General features: G+C 39.0%; 2 protein-coding genes and 1 long non-coding RNA gene across 6 annotated transcripts; 2 read left to right on the top strand and 1 right to left on the bottom strand.

The window, feature by feature from the left end:
* The first annotated feature begins 126 nt into the window (after positions 1–126).
* LOC118493663 lies at positions 127–757 on the top strand. The gene is made up of 2 exons (XR_004895606.1): positions 127–434; positions 487–757. It is a non-coding gene; the product is annotated as an uncharacterized LOC118493663 (long non-coding RNA).
* Positions 758–7197: 6440 nt separating this feature from the next.
* On the bottom strand, positions 7198–10974 carry LOC116053249 (E3 ubiquitin-protein ligase TRIM39-like). Of its 3 annotated transcripts, none has more exons than XM_031304258.2 (10): positions 10858–10974; positions 10448–10685; positions 9744–10110; positions 9454–9549; positions 9114–9347; positions 8875–9022; positions 8741–8779; positions 8568–8632; positions 8059–8181; positions 7198–7784 (listed from the first exon to the last, which is right to left on the bottom strand). In XM_031304258.2, the coding sequence occupies exons 1-10, from the start codon at positions 10895–10897 to the stop codon at positions 7383–7385; spliced, it is 1752 nt and encodes a 583-aa protein (XP_031160118.1). In that variant the 5' UTR covers positions 10898–10974; the 3' UTR covers positions 7198–7382. The 3 variants fall into 3 exon arrangements, with proteins under 3 accessions (XP_031160118.1, XP_031160117.1, XP_031160119.1); XM_031304257.2 differs by having other exon boundaries at positions 10448–10691; positions 10861–10924; XM_031304259.2 differs by having other exon boundaries at positions 8741–8767; positions 10448–10691; positions 10861–10924.
* A 2912-nt stretch (positions 10975–13886) lies between these two features.
* si:dkeyp-74b6.2 (cerebellin-1) lies at positions 13887–19634 on the top strand. 2 transcript variants are annotated; one of them, XM_031304266.2, is made up of 4 exons: positions 13887–14126; positions 15019–15715; positions 17034–17153; positions 19094–19634. In XM_031304266.2, exons 2-4 carry the CDS (start codon positions 15410–15412, stop codon positions 19289–19291), a joined length of 624 nt encoding a protein of 207 aa, XP_031160126.1. In that variant the 5' UTR covers positions 13887–14126; positions 15019–15409; the 3' UTR covers positions 19292–19634. The 2 variants fall into 2 exon arrangements, with proteins under 2 accessions (XP_031160126.1, XP_031160127.1); XM_031304267.2 differs by lacking the exon at positions 17034–17153.
* The last annotated feature ends 2472 nt before the right edge of the window (positions 19635–22106 follow it).

Genomic DNA, 22106 nt, shown 5'->3' with positions numbered 1-22106 from the left:
CCCCGGTTATATGTTCAACAGAGAGCAGGGAGTACAAGTGGGCATTACACTGTAATAAAATCCGGGAATGAACTTTTAACAGAGGTTTAAATACTTGATGTATATATTCAAATGCTCTGGTTCATCCATGTTTATAACTGTGAAATATTATTGGATACTGACTTTGTTATTTATCCATTGTAAAATAATCCTCACTTTAGCTTCAATCATTTTATACACTACAAATATTTGGCATTAGTTTTCTTTTATAATTTTCCACACTATTCTGCATGGCATATGTTTTCCTTTTTGACCCGATGTATCTGCAGCTTGGGAACAGATAATTTGGCTTCTTGTGCAGTTGTTACTACTTAAACTGTTGATTGGCAGAACTAATTTGCAGCTGACAAATGCTACTAATTAGCAACCTCTTAATATAACACAGCTGTCAATAAGTGTAAGTCATTTTGAAAAAGTTACTTCAGAGTTTAAGTCTGCATCTATGAGGTGTTTATACTATTTTGTCAATCCCGTATATATATAAAAAGTGTTCTGAACATGAAACATTTTATAACAGATTTGTTCAAACATTGACAGATCATGGGTCTGTTTTTGGCATTCCTTATTTTAACGTTTTGCCTATTTAGAACCAGGATGTCACCTGCTGTTTAACCTTTTTATATTGATTAGTTTGCTTACATTTGTGAAGACAATTACCATAATATTTTTTTCTGAGGGCGTAAGCTTCCAAGACACTTAATCAATAAACTTCATGAAATATAATCAAATCATAAATAATGTTTTATTTGCCACATACACAATCATACTTTGTACAGCATGTAGAGAAATGTGTTTGTGCCTAGCTCCAGAAAGCAATAAACACATGGTCAAAACAAAACAAAAAAACAAATAGATAATTTTGATAATTCTGAAAGTAGGGTACAATGTATGAAAAAAAGAATGAAAAATGTCCCCTCAAACTTTTCTTCAGTGTGTGCGTGTGTGTGTGTGTGTGTGTGTGTGTGTGTGTGTGAGTGTGTGTGTGTGTGTGTGTGTGTGTGTGTGTGTGTGTGTGTGTGTGTGTGTGTGTGTGTGTGCGCATATAAAGGGATCCCCACTATATTCTCTATCTTGTAATGGGTCCTCGACTGAAAAACAATTGAGAACCTCTGCTTTAAAATAAAATAAATCAAATAATATATATTTCAATCTTAATGCCTTGATTTGTAGACTTCTTATGACAGTTAAGCATTTCTTAAATTACTCTAATGGCATCGGTTTTATTTGTAAAATTGCCTTTGTAAAATACCACTAGGAGTCGCTAAAGTCCAACGTTTATGTTTCAACAGTGTGACCACCATGACTGAACTGAAGCTGCTTTAAATCAAAACACACACCAGCAGAGGTCTGTACTACGAAGCGAGATTTGGCGTTAACGAGCTAACTTCAGGCTCAACCCAGGGTTTTCTGTACTACGAAGGTGGATCACTTGTATTTTTTTTTTGCTTACGTCTTTCCCCATACGCTCTAACAGACCAAGACTCTTAATACATCTGTCGGTACACGATCCGTTCTGCACATGCGCAAGATAATACTGTTTTACGTATCCATACGACCTGCACGATCTGTTCCACGCTAGCCTATGGCTAGCCTCCACCGGGAAGCTAACGTTAGTTTAGCTAACAGCTAATTCGGCTAACCGCTAGCTGACAGCTAGATTCAGTCTAAAATAACGTTAACTCAAACGTAATGGGAAAAGCAGGCTACAGCTAAATTAAGACTTCACAGTAATAACAATAAAGACAAGTATTGAGTGATTGTATTTTAAATGAGCACAAGTAAAGTAGAACTGATGTAACAGCTGTTATATATGTTAGGTGTTTGTTATATATGTCAACGTTTATTTTCAAGTTTTATTTTGAGGGTCTTTTAAAGTTATTACATGCTGTCTCAGCTAGCAGTTAGCCGAATTAGCTGTTAGCTAAACTAACGTTAGCTTGCCTGTGGAGGCTAACTGCAGACCGCTACAATCAGCTAGCAGTTAGCCGAATTAGCTGTTAGCTAAACTAACGTTAGCTTGGCTGTCGACCGGAAGCGTGGAACAGATCGTGCAGTGTCGTAAATCCTCGTACAACCGCGCATGCGCGAACATTTTGCGCATGTGCAGAACGGATCGTGCAGGCAGAACGGATCGTGTACCGACAACATCCATGACCAAGACAGCCTGGTAGAATTTTTTTACTATGAAGAAAATTATTTGGATAAATGACATGTTTTTTATTTTGAATCTTTTAATTTTATTTGAAAATTTTATATCTATAAATGTAAATGATCTGAAAGAAAACCGAATAGGCTAGTCACCAATTTAAAAATGACATGAAATTATATTTTAAAACTTTAAAAAAGGACTGACAAATAAGAAAGCCATCCGGACTCTGAACATTTACAATGCCTTACAACCTCTTTAATGTAAATTTAATGCGCCTCTTTTTCGTGTATGTATGTATGCATTTAATGTTTTCAATGTGTTTATGGATCTGTACTTGAATAATAAAGTTTTTTGAAGACAAAAAAAAAAAAAAAAAAGACAGCCTGGTAGCTGTTTTTTTTATTTTCTCTCACGATCGCGCACCACTGCTGGGGTTGCAACTGAAATAAAAGCCTAAAGCAACGACAGTTTATGGAAAGCAAAAGTGTAATTATGGTCAGATCTTGTGCCTGACTGATGGGGAAGTGACCAGTTTAGTCTAATGTATTGTAGTGGGTGTGGTGTACTGTACTGTATATTGGCCAGAATCTGCCTTTGGGGGAGGAGGGGGGCATATCATAGTGGGGGGTCTGGGTGCCCTCCCCCAGGGAAGTTTTAAGCATCAACGACTTCATTTCCTGCATTCCGATACACTTTTATGCACCAATTTATGGTGAAAGTGTGAAGAATAAAGCACAGATGACAATTCAAAATATATCAAACATATAATGGAAAGTATGTTGTTACGTGTCATTGTGCATTTTTAAGTGAGTATATGGAAATCCTGGAGTTTACTATCACGTAGACTACACCACTGGATATTGATAAGCTAAGCGTTGTGATTTACGCATAACAGCGTCGGCTTTTTTGACAGCTTTCCTTCCTGTGTTTTGCCTGTAAAACCGTGGCCGTTTCTCAATCTGTGTTCTTTTATTGACTTGTGTTCTTGTGTCCCTGTGAAACGTCATCTCGTGTTGCCCAAGTACTGTCCCAATACACAAGTTCGCATTTCACCAAGAACAGTTAAGATTCCCGGAAATGTTCTTGACACGCCCATTTTACCGAGGATGCATTGGTTGGTAATGTCGGTACACGATCCGTTCTGCCTGCACGATCCGTTCTGCACATGCGCAAAATGTTCGCGCATGCGCGGTTGTACGAGGATTTACGACACTGCACGATCTGTTCCACGCTTCCGGTCGACAGCCAAGCTAACGTTAGTTTAGCTAACAGCTAATTCGGCTAACCGCTAGCTGATTGTAGCGGTCTGCCGTTAGCCTCCACAGGCAAGCTAACGTTAGTTTAGCTAACAGCTAATTCGGCTAACTGCTAGCTGAGACAGCATGTAATAACTTTAAAAGACCCTCAAAATAAAACTTGAAAATAAACGTTGACATATATAACAAACACCTAACATATATAACAGCTGTTACATCAGTTCTACTTTACTTGTGCTCATTTAAAATACAATCACTCAATACTTGTCTTTATTGTTATTACTGTGAAGTCTTAATTTAGCTGTAGCCTGCTTTTCCCATTACGTTTGAGTTAACGTTATTTTAGACTGAATCTAGCTGTCAGCTAGCGGTTAGCCGAATTAGCTGTTAGCTAAACTAACGTTAGCTTCCCGGTGGAGGCTAGCCATAGGCTAGCGTGGAACAGATCGTGCAGGTCGTATGGATACGTAAAACAGTATTATCTTGCGCATGTGCAGAACGGATCGTGCAGGCAGAACGGATCGTGTACCGACAGGTAACTTGTATGAACTTCGCTGCAACCGTATCCCAACATTCATTTCGGCATTCAATGATGGTCGGGTTTCCGGTACATAGACAGCCCAAAAATGGGACAATTTTAACAATTTTCGCCATCTTATTCATCACCAAATTAACTTCTGACCACATTTTAGGCGAGAAATGAACGGTGTAGATTTCGAATATAGGTAGTCTTGCGAAAATCTTTGCCGAATTGACAATTTGCTCCAAGGTTTTCGGAGTTTTCGGAGCTCCGTGAAGTGAGGCGGCCGCCAGCTTGCGCCTGCCCCGGCCGCTAGCTCGTCGCTCGGATAGTCACGCTCAGAGACCCCGCTGGAAGCCGGAGGTCTTTTAGACCGGTCCCGTAAATAAGAGGCTTTTATTTCGCCGTTGACGGATCGTTTGTTTAAATATCACAACACATCATAAGATTAATGGGAACCTGTGGTTAACTGTCTTTTCAGAGTTAAACTCCACAAGCACACACACACACACACACACACACACACACACACACACACACACACACACACACACACACACACACACACACACAAGGGGGAGAGATATATACACGTTTCTTTTCGGGAGACTTGTTTAAATTATGCCATAGGCTATACATTTACGTATATATAGATTTAGTTTTTTTTTGGTGTATTTGTTTTCTGATTTATTAGAAGTTGAGTTTCAGTCTGTATGATAAATTAAGAGTTGTACATAAAGTGGTAACATGCTGACATGTTATGTAGACTAAAGGGGAGACACCAACCTTTATAATTTGAATTGCTAATGTCCATCTCCCTGGGCATATACAGGGCACTACAATAATATAGAAATGATCACGATCATGAACACATAGGACACACCAGTGCATGCCTACTTATTTTTTAATTTAAACTGACTTAAACTTATACACTAATAATAGTAGGGATCACGTTCCACTCTTTTGAATAAGTAAGGAGTGTTTGAGCTAAACCATAAACAATAAAATTAAAGCTCAATAAGATTTATTTTTCAATATTATTGCAATAGTTGTAACATTGTGAGGTTTTCTTGTCCGGAGATTGTTTTAATATAAAGTGGTTATATTGTTGTGGTTTTTATTTCTAGCTGTTATTTTGGAGCCCTGCTGGTAGCCTCTGTGCTGGGGGGGTTGAGCAATAACAGGAAGTATGCATCGTCTCAAACTCTTAACAGTGTTTTCTGTGCTTGTGAACTTGCAAGTTCATTCTTCCAGGTACAACTAGCAAGAACGTCCTCCCCAAGAACACAAGTCTGTTCTTTGCATTCTTGGTATTGGGAAACGGCCCGTGTCTGTGTTCTTCTTATGTAAAATATGCAGCTCTGGTAGATGTTTGCGATTGGTCGTGGTGACAAACACCGCCTCTTTTATGTGAACGCGCGCGCCGCTGGATTGGGAAACCCTGGATTGATTGAACTAGTTGATAACCAGCGTCGTGATACAGTTTATGCGGGACCGCGGTTGTTAGGTTAGGTGAAGCCGGATCACTGAAAGAAATCCAGGACATGTTGATCTTGATTCGTAGCACAGGCCTCAGGTGGCGTTTGTTGTTAATGAATACATCAGCCATTTACAGTTTTTCACAATCGTTATGACACTTTTTTCAATACTTTTAACAACTTTCCTAAACTCTTAACACACCAACACACCTACAACACACAATTGGCAAAACAGTTAATTTCATGCTCAAAATCACACATTGTAAACTAAACTCCAACACTGATTTTCAAAATACAATAATTCACTAACACAATACACTGTGTTTACCAAAACAATGCAAACATGTCTCAAAATCAAATAATTCTTCCAAAACACTAACACATGTTCTCTTCCAACAGGAACATTTAGTCAATCACTGCACAATGTCATACAAAACACTAACATCACATGGAATTACAGAAACTGCATTATTTTAAATGTGTCAGGTCTGCCCTTATACAATAGACAATAGTTATTCTATCGATCATAGATTGTGTTTTGCACTGAAGTTTCTCTTGAAGCCTCTCTACGTTTTTGTTTTGTTTAGTAAATGCATGCATATATATGACAGGACAGCTAGTTGAGAAAGGGGAGAGAGAGAGGGGGAGGACATGCAGGAAATCGTCACAAGTCGGATTTGAACCCTGGACCTCTGCGTCGAGGCATAAACCTCCAAGTATATGTGCGCCTGCTCTACCCACTGAGACAATCCGGCCACCATTTTGTTTCTTTTGCTGCAGAGATACAATACAAAAAATGAATGACCCATCTCAGAGTATGAAAAAAAGGAGACAGAGACAGAATTGTCCTGGTCCTCCTCATTTTTGTTATTTTCTGTGTTCATCTACAGTATATTGTTCAAATAGGTCCTCTTTTACTGTACTAACATATGATCATGCGATTGAAAGAACCTCAACACCTGAGTGGTGTGTTTCCTAGAAGGGAATCAGCTGTGATTGATCTATTTGCATAACTTCAATCAGCTGTTTCTCAATAAATGCATGTATAAAATGCAGGGGATATATTTGTGTTTAAATTTACAATAAGATCAGCTGTTCACTTTGACTTTAGCCTATATGTTAGGTTAAGAACATGTTGTTATCTGTTCTGACATACATGTGAAAGCATTTGTAAATTTGTCAATAATAATCCATTGTTTTGGTCTTGGTGGAGCTTGTGTGAAAAAGAAGTTCAAGCATTTTAAATTTGTGTTAACTGTATGCATTTTGTGTCAAAGCAACAAGAAATGTGTTAATTGTATAGCTTTCACAGACAGATGTTGTGCTAACTGTGTTAAGAGTTTAGGAAATTTGTTATAAGTATTGAAAAAAGTGTCATAGCGATTGTGAAAAACTGTAATCCTTTAGGTGAGTGTAAATGCAATAAATAAATAAAAACCAGATACATTGCTTGAGTGTTTTACCACGCATGCTAATTTTAAACACCAGTCCACAGAAGGCTTTTTAAAAACTAAAAACTAAAAACGGAAAAAAAACTAACAAAACTGTAATAATACTAACAATGCTAATAAAAGTAAATGACACAATCTCACAGTTTTTATCTTCAAAACAACTTTTATTTTTAGTTTCACCATTTTAAATTATACATTGCCCATTAAGTTATGGAATAAGGTGTTGCAGTGCATTCAACATTTAAAGCATTTCATTTACATGTATGTACACAAGTGTAGTATCATTTTGAAAGATTCATTTGAACAATGAAATTAAAAAAACTTTTTCTCATGGATGTTGGCCTGTTGCAGGCCGATTTTGGTCAAATATTATTGCAGTACAATTCAATATGATTGCAGTACAATAACTATAGGCCTAATATAATATAATATATATAAACTTAATTTTTTTTTTTTACATCAGTTAGCATCATCCTTTCTTATGACACATCATGCAGCTGACTCAATGGTTATGTCCCGTCTTTCCCTGACTCCTCCGTCAACAGGACAGATAATCAGCGGGGCGGTGTTCTTCCCATCTTCTTGAACACAGGGGTTAAAGTACGGGTAGAGGAGCTCAGTGAAGTCACACCCGCTGTAAGTGTAAATGTGGGTCTTTGCTTCTGCGTCATGGAAGGACACCAACCCTTCCTCGTAGTCCAGGAACACGCCCACTTTCTTGGGAGTTTCCTTGAGGTGAAGGGTAACGGAGGGACCGGCACAGGCGCTGAGACTGCTACCTTTCCTCCGGCAGATAGCCCAGTAACCGTTGTCGGGACGCACCGTGATGACCCCCTTCCTGTTGATGGACTCCCTGGCAACGCCAAGATCCCAGTCTGTTTTATCCCCAACCTGAAACACAATGTACAGAATAGAGTCAGACGTGCATGATTCCTTTATCTGCAGTTTAAGTGCTGTGATTCTCTTTAGGTCGGCTGTGTTAGAATTTACTACATGAATAACCCCTAACCCTAACCCTGTATACTGCTGGTCTTAATCGGAAATTGGTCGTTTTTCAACTGTAAAAGCTGCTCGTGTACATCTGTGGTGGCAGGACACATTCAATTTGATTTGTTTAAGTACACAGCTAGCTTAAATAGTGTTTTCTTGTTTCTGAGCTTCTCACCTCAACAACCCAGTAGCGTCTTCCAGATGCAAAGCTTTGTTTCCCCAAAACACAGACGCAGGAGTCAAAGCGCTGAGGACTGTCTGGGAGTGGAGAATTGTTCTTCTTGCTGCTGATGCTCACCTGTTAATTAACATAATCATTGTTATCATCATCTTCATCTTACTAAACATTAGCCTCATAAGCAGCAATTAATAACCTTATCATTTTTCCCAATCAGAGCATTTTAGTTTTATCTTAATCCCCTTTGAATTGGATTCTCACAACACAACCCTTTCCAATTTTCATGTGACAATATGTCTTATAATTTCCTCCTCTATTACACTAAAATGTCCCACAGCAGGGGACGTTTTTTAGTGCAAAAGCTCAACCAACTTCTGAAAAAATCACTGTCTTTACAGACTCTAAATGTGAAAAAATCCAATCTACTCTGAAGAACTACTAGTTTCCTAGAAGGACTGTGCTCTTCACACATTTAATTTATTTAATGATAAACAGTCAGACAACACCTTCTTTCTGTCTGGAGACAGGACCAGCCAGCCTGAAGCAGTCTCAGGATCCAGAGTGACATTGACTGCAGAAACAAAGAAGAAAAACAGTGAGTCAGGTAATAAAAAGGGGAACTAACCAAGGTTAAACTAGTTTATAGAAATAAGCAGTGGATGTGGGATTGTGATCATACGTGCATATTGATCCAGCTTGTCTGCTTCTGCAAAAAGGTAGAAGTAAAAGGTTATTTTTAAGCACTGATTTTCACAACAATCTTTAGTCATTTTGTGTTGTAGATAATCATTTTCTGCCAAAAGATGTACCGACCTTCTGCAGACAGTTTGTTGGCAAGTTCTTGGCAGATGTCCCCAAGCTTGGAGACTGTCCTCGTCACCACCCCCATGCAGTTATCTGAGTGGACTGCGACCTCAGACCACTCTCTAGTATAAGGGAGTTGCCTTAGAGACGGGAAACTCTAAAGATGGGGAAGGATGCACAGGTTTCTCATGAGTACAGTTCTTGAAATGCTGATGCAGGTCAGTATAAATGCAGTTGAGGTATCTAACCTGTATGAAGTGAACAGGGTTCCGAGTGTGCTCCAGGTGCTGCAGCTCGCTGCACCTCATCTGCAGATCATTGAGTTCCTCCTCTAGCTCCTGGAACAGCTCCTCAGCTCTCATCTCAGCTTCTTGCTGCCTCTTCTCCAGCTCCTCGACCAGCCCGGAGTGCTGTCTCTCGATGGTGCTTATCAGCATGCTGCAGATCTGAGCGCTGCTCTCTATCTCCCTCTCTGTGATTTGCTTTTGATTGAAACGATAGAAACATGTAATTAATTAATTTAATTTACAGATAAAAACAGACAAACCAGTTAGCTTTTTTTGAACATGCATCCAAACAAAAACTTACTTTGCTCAGAGCCAATGAATTTTTTATTACATTCACTTTTCTCAGTCTGGTGTGGATCATCGGTTGAATGCTGGATATCGTCTCCCTCAAACGAATCTGCAAAAGGTACAAAAAAATACATTTTTGAATAATGATGCTGCACAAAAAGCAGCTGAGGGAAAATATATTAAGTCTTGAAGTGGAAATACGTTGAATGAGGTAATTCCCTCACTTAAAAAATACAGAAACATATGTCTATATCTGCACAAAAGGAGGAAAGCAGAGTTTAAAGGAAGACAACATTTCCTCACCTTGACCATCTTGTTCTTCTCCTCAATGGGGACGGTCTTGTGGTGTTTGTGTTTCCTTTCTGTGCATTGAACACAAACAGGCTTCTGGTCCTTCTTGCAGAACATTGTCAGCGGCTCGTGGTGCTTTCTACAGAGGTGACTGGTGGCCAAGGTGGCCGGATCAGTAAGTTGGTGTCTGTGCAGCGCTGGATCACTCAGGTGTGGTGTGAGGTGAGGTTCACAATAAGACGCCTGGCACACGAGGCACGACTTGACTGATTGTGACTTGTCTCCGCGGCAGATGTCACAGGGAATCTCTTCAGGCTCGAAAAGTGGGATTAGGGAAGTTTTCCTGCTTCCCACACCATCAACATTCTCCTCCTGAGACCTTTTGATTTAAATAAAATTATGTTAAATCTCAATTAAATTCAAATATTTTGCTTTTCTTTTTTTTGAGATTATTTTTTGGGCATTTTCAGCCTTTATTTTTGACAGGACAGATGAAGATGTGAAAGGGGAGAGAGAGGGGGAATGACATGCAGCAAAGGGCCGCAGGTCAGAGTCGAACCCGGGCCCACTGCGTTGAGGAGTAAACCTCTATATATGGGCACCCGCTCTACCAACTGAGCTATCTGGGTGCCCTAGTTTGCTTTTTTTACATGGTCTCCAAGCATCTGAAAGAACCAGGATGCCTAAAAAGTAAAAAGGAAAAAAAAGAAACCAACCTTATATAGAAATCAATGATTTGTATATATCCTTTGTTGATCCTGAGTTGTGGACGCTTTCTGAATGTCTCTTTGCACAGCGGACACTCAGCCTTGGTCTTAGTGTCCCAGAAGCCGTCGATGCAGTCCAGGCAAAAGGTGTGTCCACATGGGATGGTGGCAGGCTTGGTGTAGATGTCCAGACAGATGCAACACTTGAACTGCTCCTTAAACGGCACATCAAGCGCCATGTTTGTTACTGAAGAAAAATAACACATTATATTACTTAAACTTAAAAATTGATTGACTTGATTGACTTATTCAAAATATTTTAAATTCACAAAATGATGTTAATTAAAGTCCCCGGAGCAGTCCCACAGTGTATCATTTTGATTTCTTGTTGCAGTAGTCTAATATCAGCATCGTCTTACTTATTTGGGTTGTCATGTCGAGCATCCTGATCGTCCTCATCCGATTGTGAATATAGTACAGGATGCAGCGATGATGTTTAAATACCCCTCAGTCACTCCTTGTTTGCAGGTGAATTAGTCATGCTGTCTAGTTACTCCCTGAATTACTGTCAAGCGCCTGCCCCTGCAGATGCACTACATCACTCAAACATTCTGGTATTTCTGGTTCCTCTGTTTCATCTTATTATTCTTTCCTTCCTTGTACAGGAATTGAGTGTTTGTCAGCTGCAGACCACAAGAATTGTTCCATGTGCTAACACACACTGTCATTATTTCAGCAGTGAGTGAAAAACGAGTTGCTCAGGTTAATAAACGTGAGTGTGTGTGAGAAAATAAAATGTAGGCTAGATGATCACCTGAGATAAGAATAATATGTATGTATGTGTATGTATTTTTTGTATGTTCTGGGATGGGGTGAAAAGTACTCTGGTTTGTTTGCATTTCTTTAAACCAATCACAACTGTAATCTCACAAATCTGCTGAGCTAGACTAGCCAGATCTAGAATGCTGTTTATTCATTTTAAACAAAACAAAAAGAGTTTGAAAATTTCGACAACCAACTTGACTCAACTTTTAGAATAATATGTTAACTTGTTTTGGAAAATTTTTGGAAATTTGGAAAATGAACTCTCTTTTAGCATCAAAGTTTGAAAAGGCACCGCAACTCATTTTCTACCTTACTAAACCCCACAGCTCACATTTTCTTTTATATAGCCTTGTATTTTTTTATCTGCCAATTTAAGAATGGCAGCTCCCAATTATGCAACATAAGATCTCGAGATAAACAAGATGTAAATAATGATTCAGAACTAACTTTTCTTTTATTTGCACCAAGGTCTTTAATTTAGTTTTTTGTTTTTTCCAATTTGTTATATAGGTATGCAAACTTGTGTGTACACAATAAGACCCGAGGTTAATAGTTTAGCTATTTCACCCAAAACAACAGATTTCAACCTCATGCTGGTACCAAAATGAAAGTCAGGATCATCAAAAATCATTAGGAATTATCGTCTGGGGAACATGAAGGTCTGTCCAAAAATGTATTGCAATCCACCAAATATTAGAGATATTTCAGTGGTGAACCAACCAATGAACCAAGATTGCCCAACAGACCAAAATAACAAATCTTCTTTTTTAAATCCTACAATGTTCAATGTACTTTGATCCAAAACGTTTTCTTCACTAACAGTTTTGTGTTAAACTCAAAGAAAATTGTGTGAATCAGCGGGCACATGCAAAGGAAACCTATGAAGAAATGGCCCATGATCCTTAGTATCCAGCTGTCCTTACATCAGGTCTGAGTGTGATTCATCTGCATACTTTCATCATGTTCTTAATTTAGATGATGAGCCCTGTTGTTGTGCCACTTCCAGTAATAAAGCAATGATCCTTGGCATAGCCACCTAAAATTCCTGAAACCTGTTTTGCAAAATACCATCAAGCATCAACAAAAAACTTTCCCTTTCTAAATTAGGAACATGTTGAATTGAAACTTTTTCCATTTTCCTATATTGTTGTGATTAATGGGGACAACAATTTTTGAAATTGGAACACTCTTGCTCAATACTGGACCAATTTCAAAAATTGTTGCTCCAATTAGTCAGACATAGAAACATGGGAAATTATGGTCAAGGTTGAAAAATACTGAACTTTCACATAAATTAACTGAATAAGAGAGAAAAAACAGGCACAATTCGATTGCGTCACGATGGGGTCAAATCGCCAAAGACTTCTCATTTATCAGTTTTATTGTTCTCACGTCAATAAATAATTGTTCACTGAAAAGGAGGTCCCTCCTGATTGAACTAGGAAATACTCTGACTCCATCTTTAACTGCATTGGATTAGGTTGGCCTACCTGGCGTGATAGGCAACTTCATGTGAATGCGTAAATGCTGAAACTCAACTTGCGACTAATTAACAAAACCCCTCTCATTTGAGATTTCGTTTTCAAGTATTGATGTGTCTCAATTTGGATACTTAGTGTTAGTACACTTCCTTGTAGTAATGTATACCCATGCACTTGCGTAGTGCGTGAATTGCGAAAATTGCACACAGCCTTTATGCACATACTGGAAATGACAATTGCAACATTTGACCACTTTCTTCTTAAAGGTGAATTTCACCTGTACCAAATCATCACAGACTGCTAAATTAACCTAATAAACATACTGATGGCTTCTATCCGACAACAGTATAATGGTACTAAGTGAAAAAATACAAATGTTTAACTTTGTTCGTATAGTTCAGTTTTCCAGAGCAACACCAACCGCTGCAGCTTCCTCATCCGCCATTTAAACAAGTTTGGTTGTCCCCCCCCCTCCGCTACATAGCTAAGATGGTGACTACTGAGGGTAAGAAGTGTCCAGTGTTCAACCCACGCTCATGTATTTTTAGTGCACTGCATTTTGCCATACTTGTCAGTGAGAATGCACTTATGCGCTCAAAATAGCAAGTGGAAGTGTGCAAATTGAGACACTGCATATATGTCCCTTGACCTTAATACCAAAATACTTTTTTTTTGTTGATTTGGACTTACAACACAGAGAAGGCTTAACAGTGAGTAAGCAGGTGCCCGTTGCTTAGTGGTGTTGCAGACTCTGGAGCCCTTTAGAACATGTGGAGAGGTGGACTTTAGTTAAAGGGGCTGTACTTGACATTCATTAATGTAGCAGCAGAATTTGTTTTGCTATGTCAAGATAAAGTCAAGTAATACCGTCCTGAGCATAGAAAGAAGTCACACTCCCTCTGTGTGTGTTGTAATCACAGCTTCTATGGTCTTTTTGTTTTGCTAGTCATGTTAGTGCATGACTATGCCTTCTCTTTGCAAAAAAGTACCAGCTGTTCCCCCACAGAAAGGATATTATTTCAGTTTGTAATGGAGCCCCAGTTTCTGCCATCCGCTCTGTGATATCTGAGGTAAAAGAGATGAAGGAGGAGGGAGGGAAATCAGGTGCAGCAGGGGGTCGAGGAGCCGTGAAAACAGAAGGACCGCGACGCTCATGATGTGATTAAACGTCTGCTCGAACACAGGGGTTCCCTGGAACAGAGAGATCATTAGAAAGAGAAAAAGAGAGAGAGAGAGAGCAAGAGATGGGGAAAAGAGAAAAGAGAGGAGGATCAAAAGATAAATCTGCAGGTAACGGGGAACAGGGCTCTTGGGATGCTCTAACTTCACTGAAGAAATCTGGTTTCTGTATGTTGCTGCAGAGCCAACGCTTAGAGTGAGAGGTGGGTGTTTTGGCAATATTTTTGAACAAACCATATTATCTTTATGCATGTTGTGAAAATGCTTGTACTGCTTATTGTTGGGTGTGTTGTTAAGTCACTTTAAACTCTGAAAAATTATGCTAGATTTTCTCTTTATTTTTTTAAACTCTTTAGTTTTATCGTATGAAATGTTGACTCTTTAAAAACGTTTTAGCATTAGGACAATGCTTCCCTGCAATGCGTGGAGTCAGCTGCTGTGTGAATTATGGTGATTTACTGATCAACACATCTGTCACTCACATAATGCTTGAACTAGTATTGTAACATTTGTATTTATAGCGTGTTTAATGGGTGTTTGTGGAAAGGAATGTTAGAGCTAGACAGGGATATAATTGGAAAGGTGAAGAGGGAGAAAGAGTGGGAATGTTTATTCACAGATGGCCTCTCGGTGGGAGGATTGTGATAGTCCGCTGTCCCCCCCTCCTGAGTCCAGCTGGCACTCACACGCCCTCTTCCTGGCCAAAACATTACCTCATCACTTCTTCATCTACTTATTTTTTTCTTCAGCATAATCATTTTTCTCTTATTATCATAGACTGTATACAGTCTATGCTTTTTATCCACTGCCATTCCCTTAAGCATCTTTACACACATTACACAGGCAAACCTATGTGTACACCCATATTTTAAGCTTAGTTGATAAATACAGTATGCTTCATTCTCCTTTAATTTGTATTGAGAATTTAACATTATCTGAATGCCATTTCCAATCAAACCGTCCTCAACAATTCTCTGAAATATTAAACATAGAAAAGTGTCTTGAGGTAGCTGAGCTTCTGTCATATCATTGTTTTCATATACAGAAAATAAGCATAATTTTCATGTGCAAAATTGTGTCTAATGCTTTAAACAGGCCTGAAGCCTTGACTGCCCCAAAGCCAGTTTGGATTTTGTTTGGTTGATGGCCGTTCTCGCTGTGGTGTGAGGAACTGGATAACCTCCAACTATACCTATAGGGACTTTCCTGTCTGCTCTTATGGGAAGCCGCCATCTTGGTGCCAACTTATAGTCTTATATAGAATCCTTCTCCACCCGGTGTTGGCAGAACTGTCAGCTGAGGATTACCTGAATCATTTAATGTCCCATGAGATGCGAAAAATCCTTGGTTGAATTTCCAGGTGAATGTATGATCCTGTTGCTAAAGTGAGGTGTTCATCAAGAAGACACATTCTCGCTGACAATTTGTGGCGGCCATATTGTCACTGTGCCCCAGAAACACTGAAAGCACGCCGTCATTTGGAACTATGCCCTGTCCATCTCCTCCCTCTCCGCCCTACCTTGCTCCCCACTCAGTTTTTTCCGTTGGACTGTTGCTTCTGGTCCATTGGGGGCCCTCAGAGGTCAGTTGCCAGAATGACACAGAGCCAATTGTGTTGGAAGGAAAATGTCTAGTGGTGTGCGACTCCACCCCCTCTGCGGAGCCATCGGGTAACGCCCTGGGCATGTCAGTGAGGTCAGGAACAGGTAGGGTGGCGTTTTCAGCCATCCGAAACACCAACCACGAACCCTCAGAGATGAGCAACCGTACCATGACCATCTATTTTGACCAGGTGGGTTTCTGTAGTTGACACTAGTGTATACATGACTGATGACTTCAAAATTGGTTGGACAACCATTTAAGAAGCAAAAAGTACATTTACCAGTCCGTCCTGGTTGATATGCTTCTTGTTGGTTATTAACACTGATTTGCCAAAAGGTCCACTTGCCACATTTCCACAGTTTCACAGTCCCAGAAAAGATGAATTAAGTTCTATATGATATTTAAGTTCTAAAATATTCTCAACATGTACACAAATCACATTTCTGTATTGTATTCTGAAATTACATCTTCATTTTATCACAAGTCTTTAAACCTGGGCACAAAAGATGTGACAACCAGGCAGAGAGACTGATCCTGTGTCAAGTGCGGTATCGTAGTGGCATTGTACCCTACCTCTTCAAATGGTTATTGTTTGGTTGCAAATTAAGCACATTGGTCTCATGCTTTCCCCAAGTAAAATGAATAGCCTACATATTTTTGTCAACTCATTTGTAAACACAGTTTTCACAGTGAACCTTTATTGGCATAAGTTGGTAAGTCTTTCCAGTTTTTTTTTTTTTAATTTATGTTTTTAACTTTGATAGCGTGCTTGCTAACTTCAGCTACCAGCAGCTGTGTTCAAATTAAATTGTATTTAATCCGCCTACTAAGTATGTGGGCAATAGATGTTTTCCAGATGAACCTTGGCTTCACAAAGCCATCTAACAAGGCTCAGTAGGCATTTGCTTGTAGGTTTTACCTCAGTCAACACGATTAGCATCAGCTTCAATTATCTGCTCAGAATCTTGTTTTTGTCCCAATCTTGGCATTTTGTTTCATCCAAATAGCATAGTATTCATAACAAAGTGTCTGGGAGACTTGTACAATTAGAAAAAAGTGGGCTCTTCTACAGCAGTTTGGATAAACATGCAGTATACTGGTCTGTGATTGGTCTTTGCTTCTGATTTAAAAAATGGAAAACTAAGAAAGCTGGTCTGAAAATTTCTTCTGAATTGGGCAAGACAGTCACGTCTTGATTAATAAAAGGATTGCACAGAAACAATAGTAGTGATGGCTGATATGTTTGGGAACTGTAAATCAATGATTCACAGATCAGACAAAAAATGATTCAGTCTGGTTTGTGTCCTGCATTTGGTGTACTCAAATGTCCTGCCAGTACACCTTGTTCATATTCTCCCTCTCTTGTTCTCCTGGCAAAAATTTAGTTCCAACTTTCCAAAGTAACAGATTTTTGACAAGTATTTCAAACCTTTAATACACTTTTAGCAGCTTGGCTCAGGGCCTGGTTGTATTATTTATTCTTTCTCTTCATCTCCTATTCTTCTTAGATCCTAGTAAACGTTGGCAGCCATTTTGATCCGGCAAGGAGTATCTTCGTGGCCCCTACAAAAGGAGTCTACAGTTTCAGCTTTCATGTTGTCAAAGTTTACAACCGGCAGACAATACAAGTAAGAACACCAGCTTAAAGGAATGGTTCAACATGTTGCTTAGTATGAACAGAGGGAAAAATCTAGTCTGTGTCACATTATCGTTTGTTTGATCCTTACAAAAAAACAGATGATTTCCTGACTGAGCAGTTGCCAAGCAAGACTGGTTGCACCCGATAAAACCCCATAAAATAACAAATTGTTGTTTTTTAACTTTGTTTTTTGTAACTTGTGTAATTTTTTTTTTACTTTGGAAAGAGCCAAGCTAGCTTTTTCTAGTCTTTATGCTTAGCTAAGCTAACCAGGTCCTAGCGGTAGCAAATACTGTCAAGACATTAGAATAGAATCAATCTTCGAATGTAACTCTCAGCCAGGATCCAAAAATGTCAAACTATTCCTATAAAAAGTTTGAATTGTAAAAATCTGTTCAGCACTGAAAATATGTCTTGCCCGCAAATTTAAGGGCGTAGGCTTCAAGGTGTATAACATCAGTAGGCTATACTGTAAGATGTAGGTGGCTGATTTTTACATATTGACCCGGGGAAACCACTGAGTATTTGACAGAGGGAAAATAACATTGCTGAGAACATAAAACCCTTGAAAGCTATCCTTAATGTGTCATATTAAAAAGATATTGAGCTGGGGAACATACACTCCCAACCAGTGGTTGAAGAAGTATTCAGATCCTTTACGTAAGTAAGAGTACTAATACCACACTGTAAAAATTATCTACTACAAATAAAAGTGCTGCATTCAAAATGTTACTTAAGCAAAAGTAAAGTTTAATCAGAAAAATGTACTTAAAGTATTAAAAGTAAAAGTACTCAATGCAGGAAAATACTCACATTTTAGAAGCTGGAAACGATCCAAAAGTTCTGTCAGTTAACTAAGTGTTTAATCTTTACACCATTTTAGCTGTACTTGTAGGCCTGTATATTGTTGGGTAGTTTAATTTATAATAAATCATTTTATAAACTACATGTTTTTTGTGTGCAAAAATCTTAATTTGTAAAGTAACTAAAGCTGTCAGATCAATGTAGTGGAATAAAAAGTACAACATTTCTCTTTGAAATGATTAAGAACAGTACATGAGTAAATTTACTTAGTTACATTCCACCACTGCTCCCAACTTGACAAGTGTTACATGTAGTTGCTGGCTCAACCACAAAGCTGTATGACAGCTGCTCAAACTTTGTTAAATGAATTGCTAACAATGTTAGCATTTAAATTTACTGCAGGTTATGAAAATTATCTAGCCCAGAGACCTTCAACAGGGGTCCGGGACCCCTAGGGGGTCCTCAGAATTACTGCAGGGGGGCCGTCAAATTATTGTTGATTTTTTGAAAGCTTCCAAGAAAATTTAAATATGTTGATATGAATCCAGCATATTATTTGCAAAATATAAGCAAATATAAATCAGCTTCACAATTTGTGAAAACCCCCCACTGAGAATAGGCTTAAGGCCCATAGGTAAGGTAGTCACTAAAATCCACAGATACAGTTCATCCTAAGGATTCACTCTGCCACATGAATATTTAACATTAAAACATGATTTATAAAATCATGCCAACAATTATTATTTTAATAGCTTTGTATTCAATGCACTAAAAAGGTGTGTATAAAGGCGTGAGGCTGCCCTACATTTTATTGTAGGCCCAGTTTAATATGCAACTTCATTTTATACAATATGTAGTAGGGGGTCCCTACTCCGTGTCTCTTTCAGTGAAGACCCCTGATCTAGCCAACAGTTTACTACAAAACCGTTCTACAACGGCAGCATAACTGGATAAAATATGCCTGGTTGTCAAGCTAAAAGCTAACATTTTTATGAATTTCAAGGCTTTTACAGTAGCTACGTAATACCAGCTATATTTATATATCATCCATGTTTTCTGACCATGTTTTTCGCTGCAAATGTCTTTCCCCTCTGCTCACCTGCTCTCCTCATCCATGTTTCCCAGGTAAGTTTGGTTCTCAACGGCTGGCCGGTGATTTCAGCCTTTGCAGGCGATCAGGACGTGACCAGGGAAGCTGCCACCAATGCCGGGCTGGTGATGATGGAGAGAGGGGACAAGGCTTACCTCAAGCTGGAGAGGGGGAACCTAATGGGAGGGTGGAAGTACTCCACTTTCTCCGGGTTTCTGGTGTTCCCCTTGTAGATTTAGGTTAAGGTAGGATTATGTTCTTGTCATAGTCAAAAGGTGTGGAGGGGAGGGCGGGCTATAAAATAGTGATATTTAACATAAGAGAGGAAGCAATAATGGATACACGTTGAATTCAATCAAACCGCTTTGATGCATCTTCATATGTATCGGATTAATTGGTCACTTAGCACCACATAATCCTGAATGTAACTTCCATTTCCATTGCACTTTTATTTGATGTGTAGTGTCGTCTATGCTTGCTAAAAACAACAGCTTGTCAGAGGTTTGTGATTTTCTTTTAATGCATGAAATATTTGGTAGCAAATCTTTTTGGCAATAAAGACAATAATTGTGTCTATTTTCTGCCTCTCTATCTGTGTATCTAGCTAACTTGCCGAACTACATTTCCCATAATTTGAGAGCTTTGGAGGATTTTTACAGGAAGTGTAATGTTGCCATTGAGCTAATTTACTGCAGGCTAACTTTCCCCCCCTGTTTCTTATTTACTTATATATATTTGTTTACACTCTGGCTAATTAGCTTCAATTAAATTAGCTTTAGCTGTTAGTAGTTCATGTTTGCAGTGTACCCATGGATGTACAGACAACTATCACCGGATTACTGTCATACTAAAGAAAGTGAAAAACCTGATGATTCTGAGACGAGTTTGGTGGTTTAAAGCAGTGTCTTTATTTCCTATGATTTCCAAGCGGATTTATGGATTTATTCCTAATGGACATCAAAGATACTGCTGCCCTTGAGAAGTGTAAGTGACACTGAATCTAAATATACGTGTATCATGTCTGTGTGTTCTGATTTCACAGAGTTAAGACATGAGGAAAGAGTGTTTTTGTTTTTTTAGCAAGCTAGCTGCTACTATGCACTTTGGACATGCACGGACACGTTATGCATTGGCAAATGGTTAATGTTGCATGGGGGAAATAGTGTATCGATAAATCGTTAAATGTGTTCCAACACTAAAAAATATATAGGTAAAATTAAGGAGTTGAAAAATAAAATTACCTCATTTTCATCAAGGGTAAAGGAAAACTTAAGCTTTATATTTCTTATAACACTCCATTTTAAGTTTTAACCTATTGTTTATTAATTATTTAGTTAGATTTGTGACATATCTGATAATATATATCTTAAAGTGCTCATATTATGCTCATTTTCAGGTTCATAATTGTATTTAGAGGTTATATCAGAATAGGTTTACATGGTTTAATTTTCAAAAAACACCATATTTTTGTTGTACTACACATTGCTGCTAGCCTAGAAATCTAGATGCACCCTGGCGGCAGCAAATGGAATTTGCAGCCAGGGGGTCTAGCAACTCTCCGTTGGCAAACTCTAGCCAGGCCAATCACTTCGTGTACAGAGTCGGTGGATGGGCTTAACATAATGACGGCAGAGTTGTGATGGTTCCACGTGAATTCCCTGCTACTTGAAAACAAAGAAGATGGCTCCTGCTGCTGGCGAACAGCTGTCTTTCGAATTGGCTTTGGCTGCGACTGTGGAAGACTTGGAGTTAAGTTTTTCTTTGAGAAAAGAACAAAGAACGGCACTGAAGTCATTCTTAAAAAAAGGAAGATGTGTTCAGAGTTTTGTCGACCGGATACGGCAAAAGTTTAATCTATCAACTAGCGTTGCTCTGCTTGGTTTTAGCGCTATCCTATTGCGTGCAGAGGGAATTTGAAAGACAACCATTTATCCCGCCTCTCGGATTGAGCCCTGCCAATGGTGAGTTCCCAGACCCAACATCTTAATGTGGGTCTGGCTTGTCAGGCCACATTGCTGCAGCTCTTCTTTTCACCCTGTGTGTTGAGCTCTCTGTTTTAGCTACCGAGGGAGGCATCACTTCTATTCCGTCTTTGTTGGGAGTTGCACATGCGTAGTAGCTACAGTAGATAAGCTCTGCTAGCGAGTCAGAAGAAGAGTATGAGGGCGTGCCATGCTAGCAGCTAGGTGAGCATTATAACGTGTGTTACAAAGTGACGCACGTTTGTCATGGAAGTAAAGGCTGGACTACAATAGAGCTGTTTGGAGCAGTTTGTGAACTACAGAAAACAGTGTTTTCTGTTGGAGATGGTAAGTGCCTTTGGGTGGACTTTGGGCTTTTTCACTTTGTAAACCTATGCACAAAAAAGATAAATAACACAAGAAAGGAAAGGGAAAAAGCCAAGAAGCATAATATGAGCACTTTAATAAAATCCTTGGAGCACACAAGAGACATGCACACTATTTTTAGAACAGCAGTCTGCGTCAAGTGATTTATAGAGCGTATGTAACGTGTAGTGCAGGTGTTTGGGAGAAGGACATATAGTGTCAGCATTAACCAAGGACATGTGGTAAGCGTTAGGTTAAGTTTGAACTTTAACAGTAAATGTTCAAATGTATGCATAAAAGAAGGTTATTTAAAAGTTAGTGTCGCATTACCAGACGAACGTGCGTCACTTTGTAACACACGTTATAATGCTCGCCTAGTTGCTAGCGTGGTAGGCCCTCATACTCCGCTTCTGACTGGCTTGTAGTGCTGACCTAGCATCTTTGTTAGGAGTACGCGCATGTGTGACTCCTAATAAAGATGGAACAGAAGTGTTATGCCTCACTCTTTAGCAAAAACAGAGAGCTCAACATACAGGGTGAAAAAAGGAGCTGCAGCAATTAGGGCTGCACAATTAATCGAATTTTAATCACGATCACAATTTGGCTTCCCACGATCAAATTCACGTGATCGAGCGATATTTAAAATGCTTCATTCCATTCATAGAACGCTCTGTATCAAGTTTTTTTTTTCCAAAGCTCCGTAAACCACTCTCTGAACACG

This window comes from Sander lucioperca, chromosome 17 (genome assembly GCF_008315115.2).
Source record: "Sander lucioperca isolate FBNREF2018 chromosome 17, SLUC_FBN_1.2, whole genome shotgun sequence".
Lineage (NCBI taxonomy): Eukaryota > Metazoa > Chordata > Actinopteri > Perciformes > Percidae > Sander > Sander lucioperca.
The sequence above is the reverse complement of the archived record's forward strand: the minus strand, read 5'-3'. Positions and strand labels throughout refer to the sequence as shown.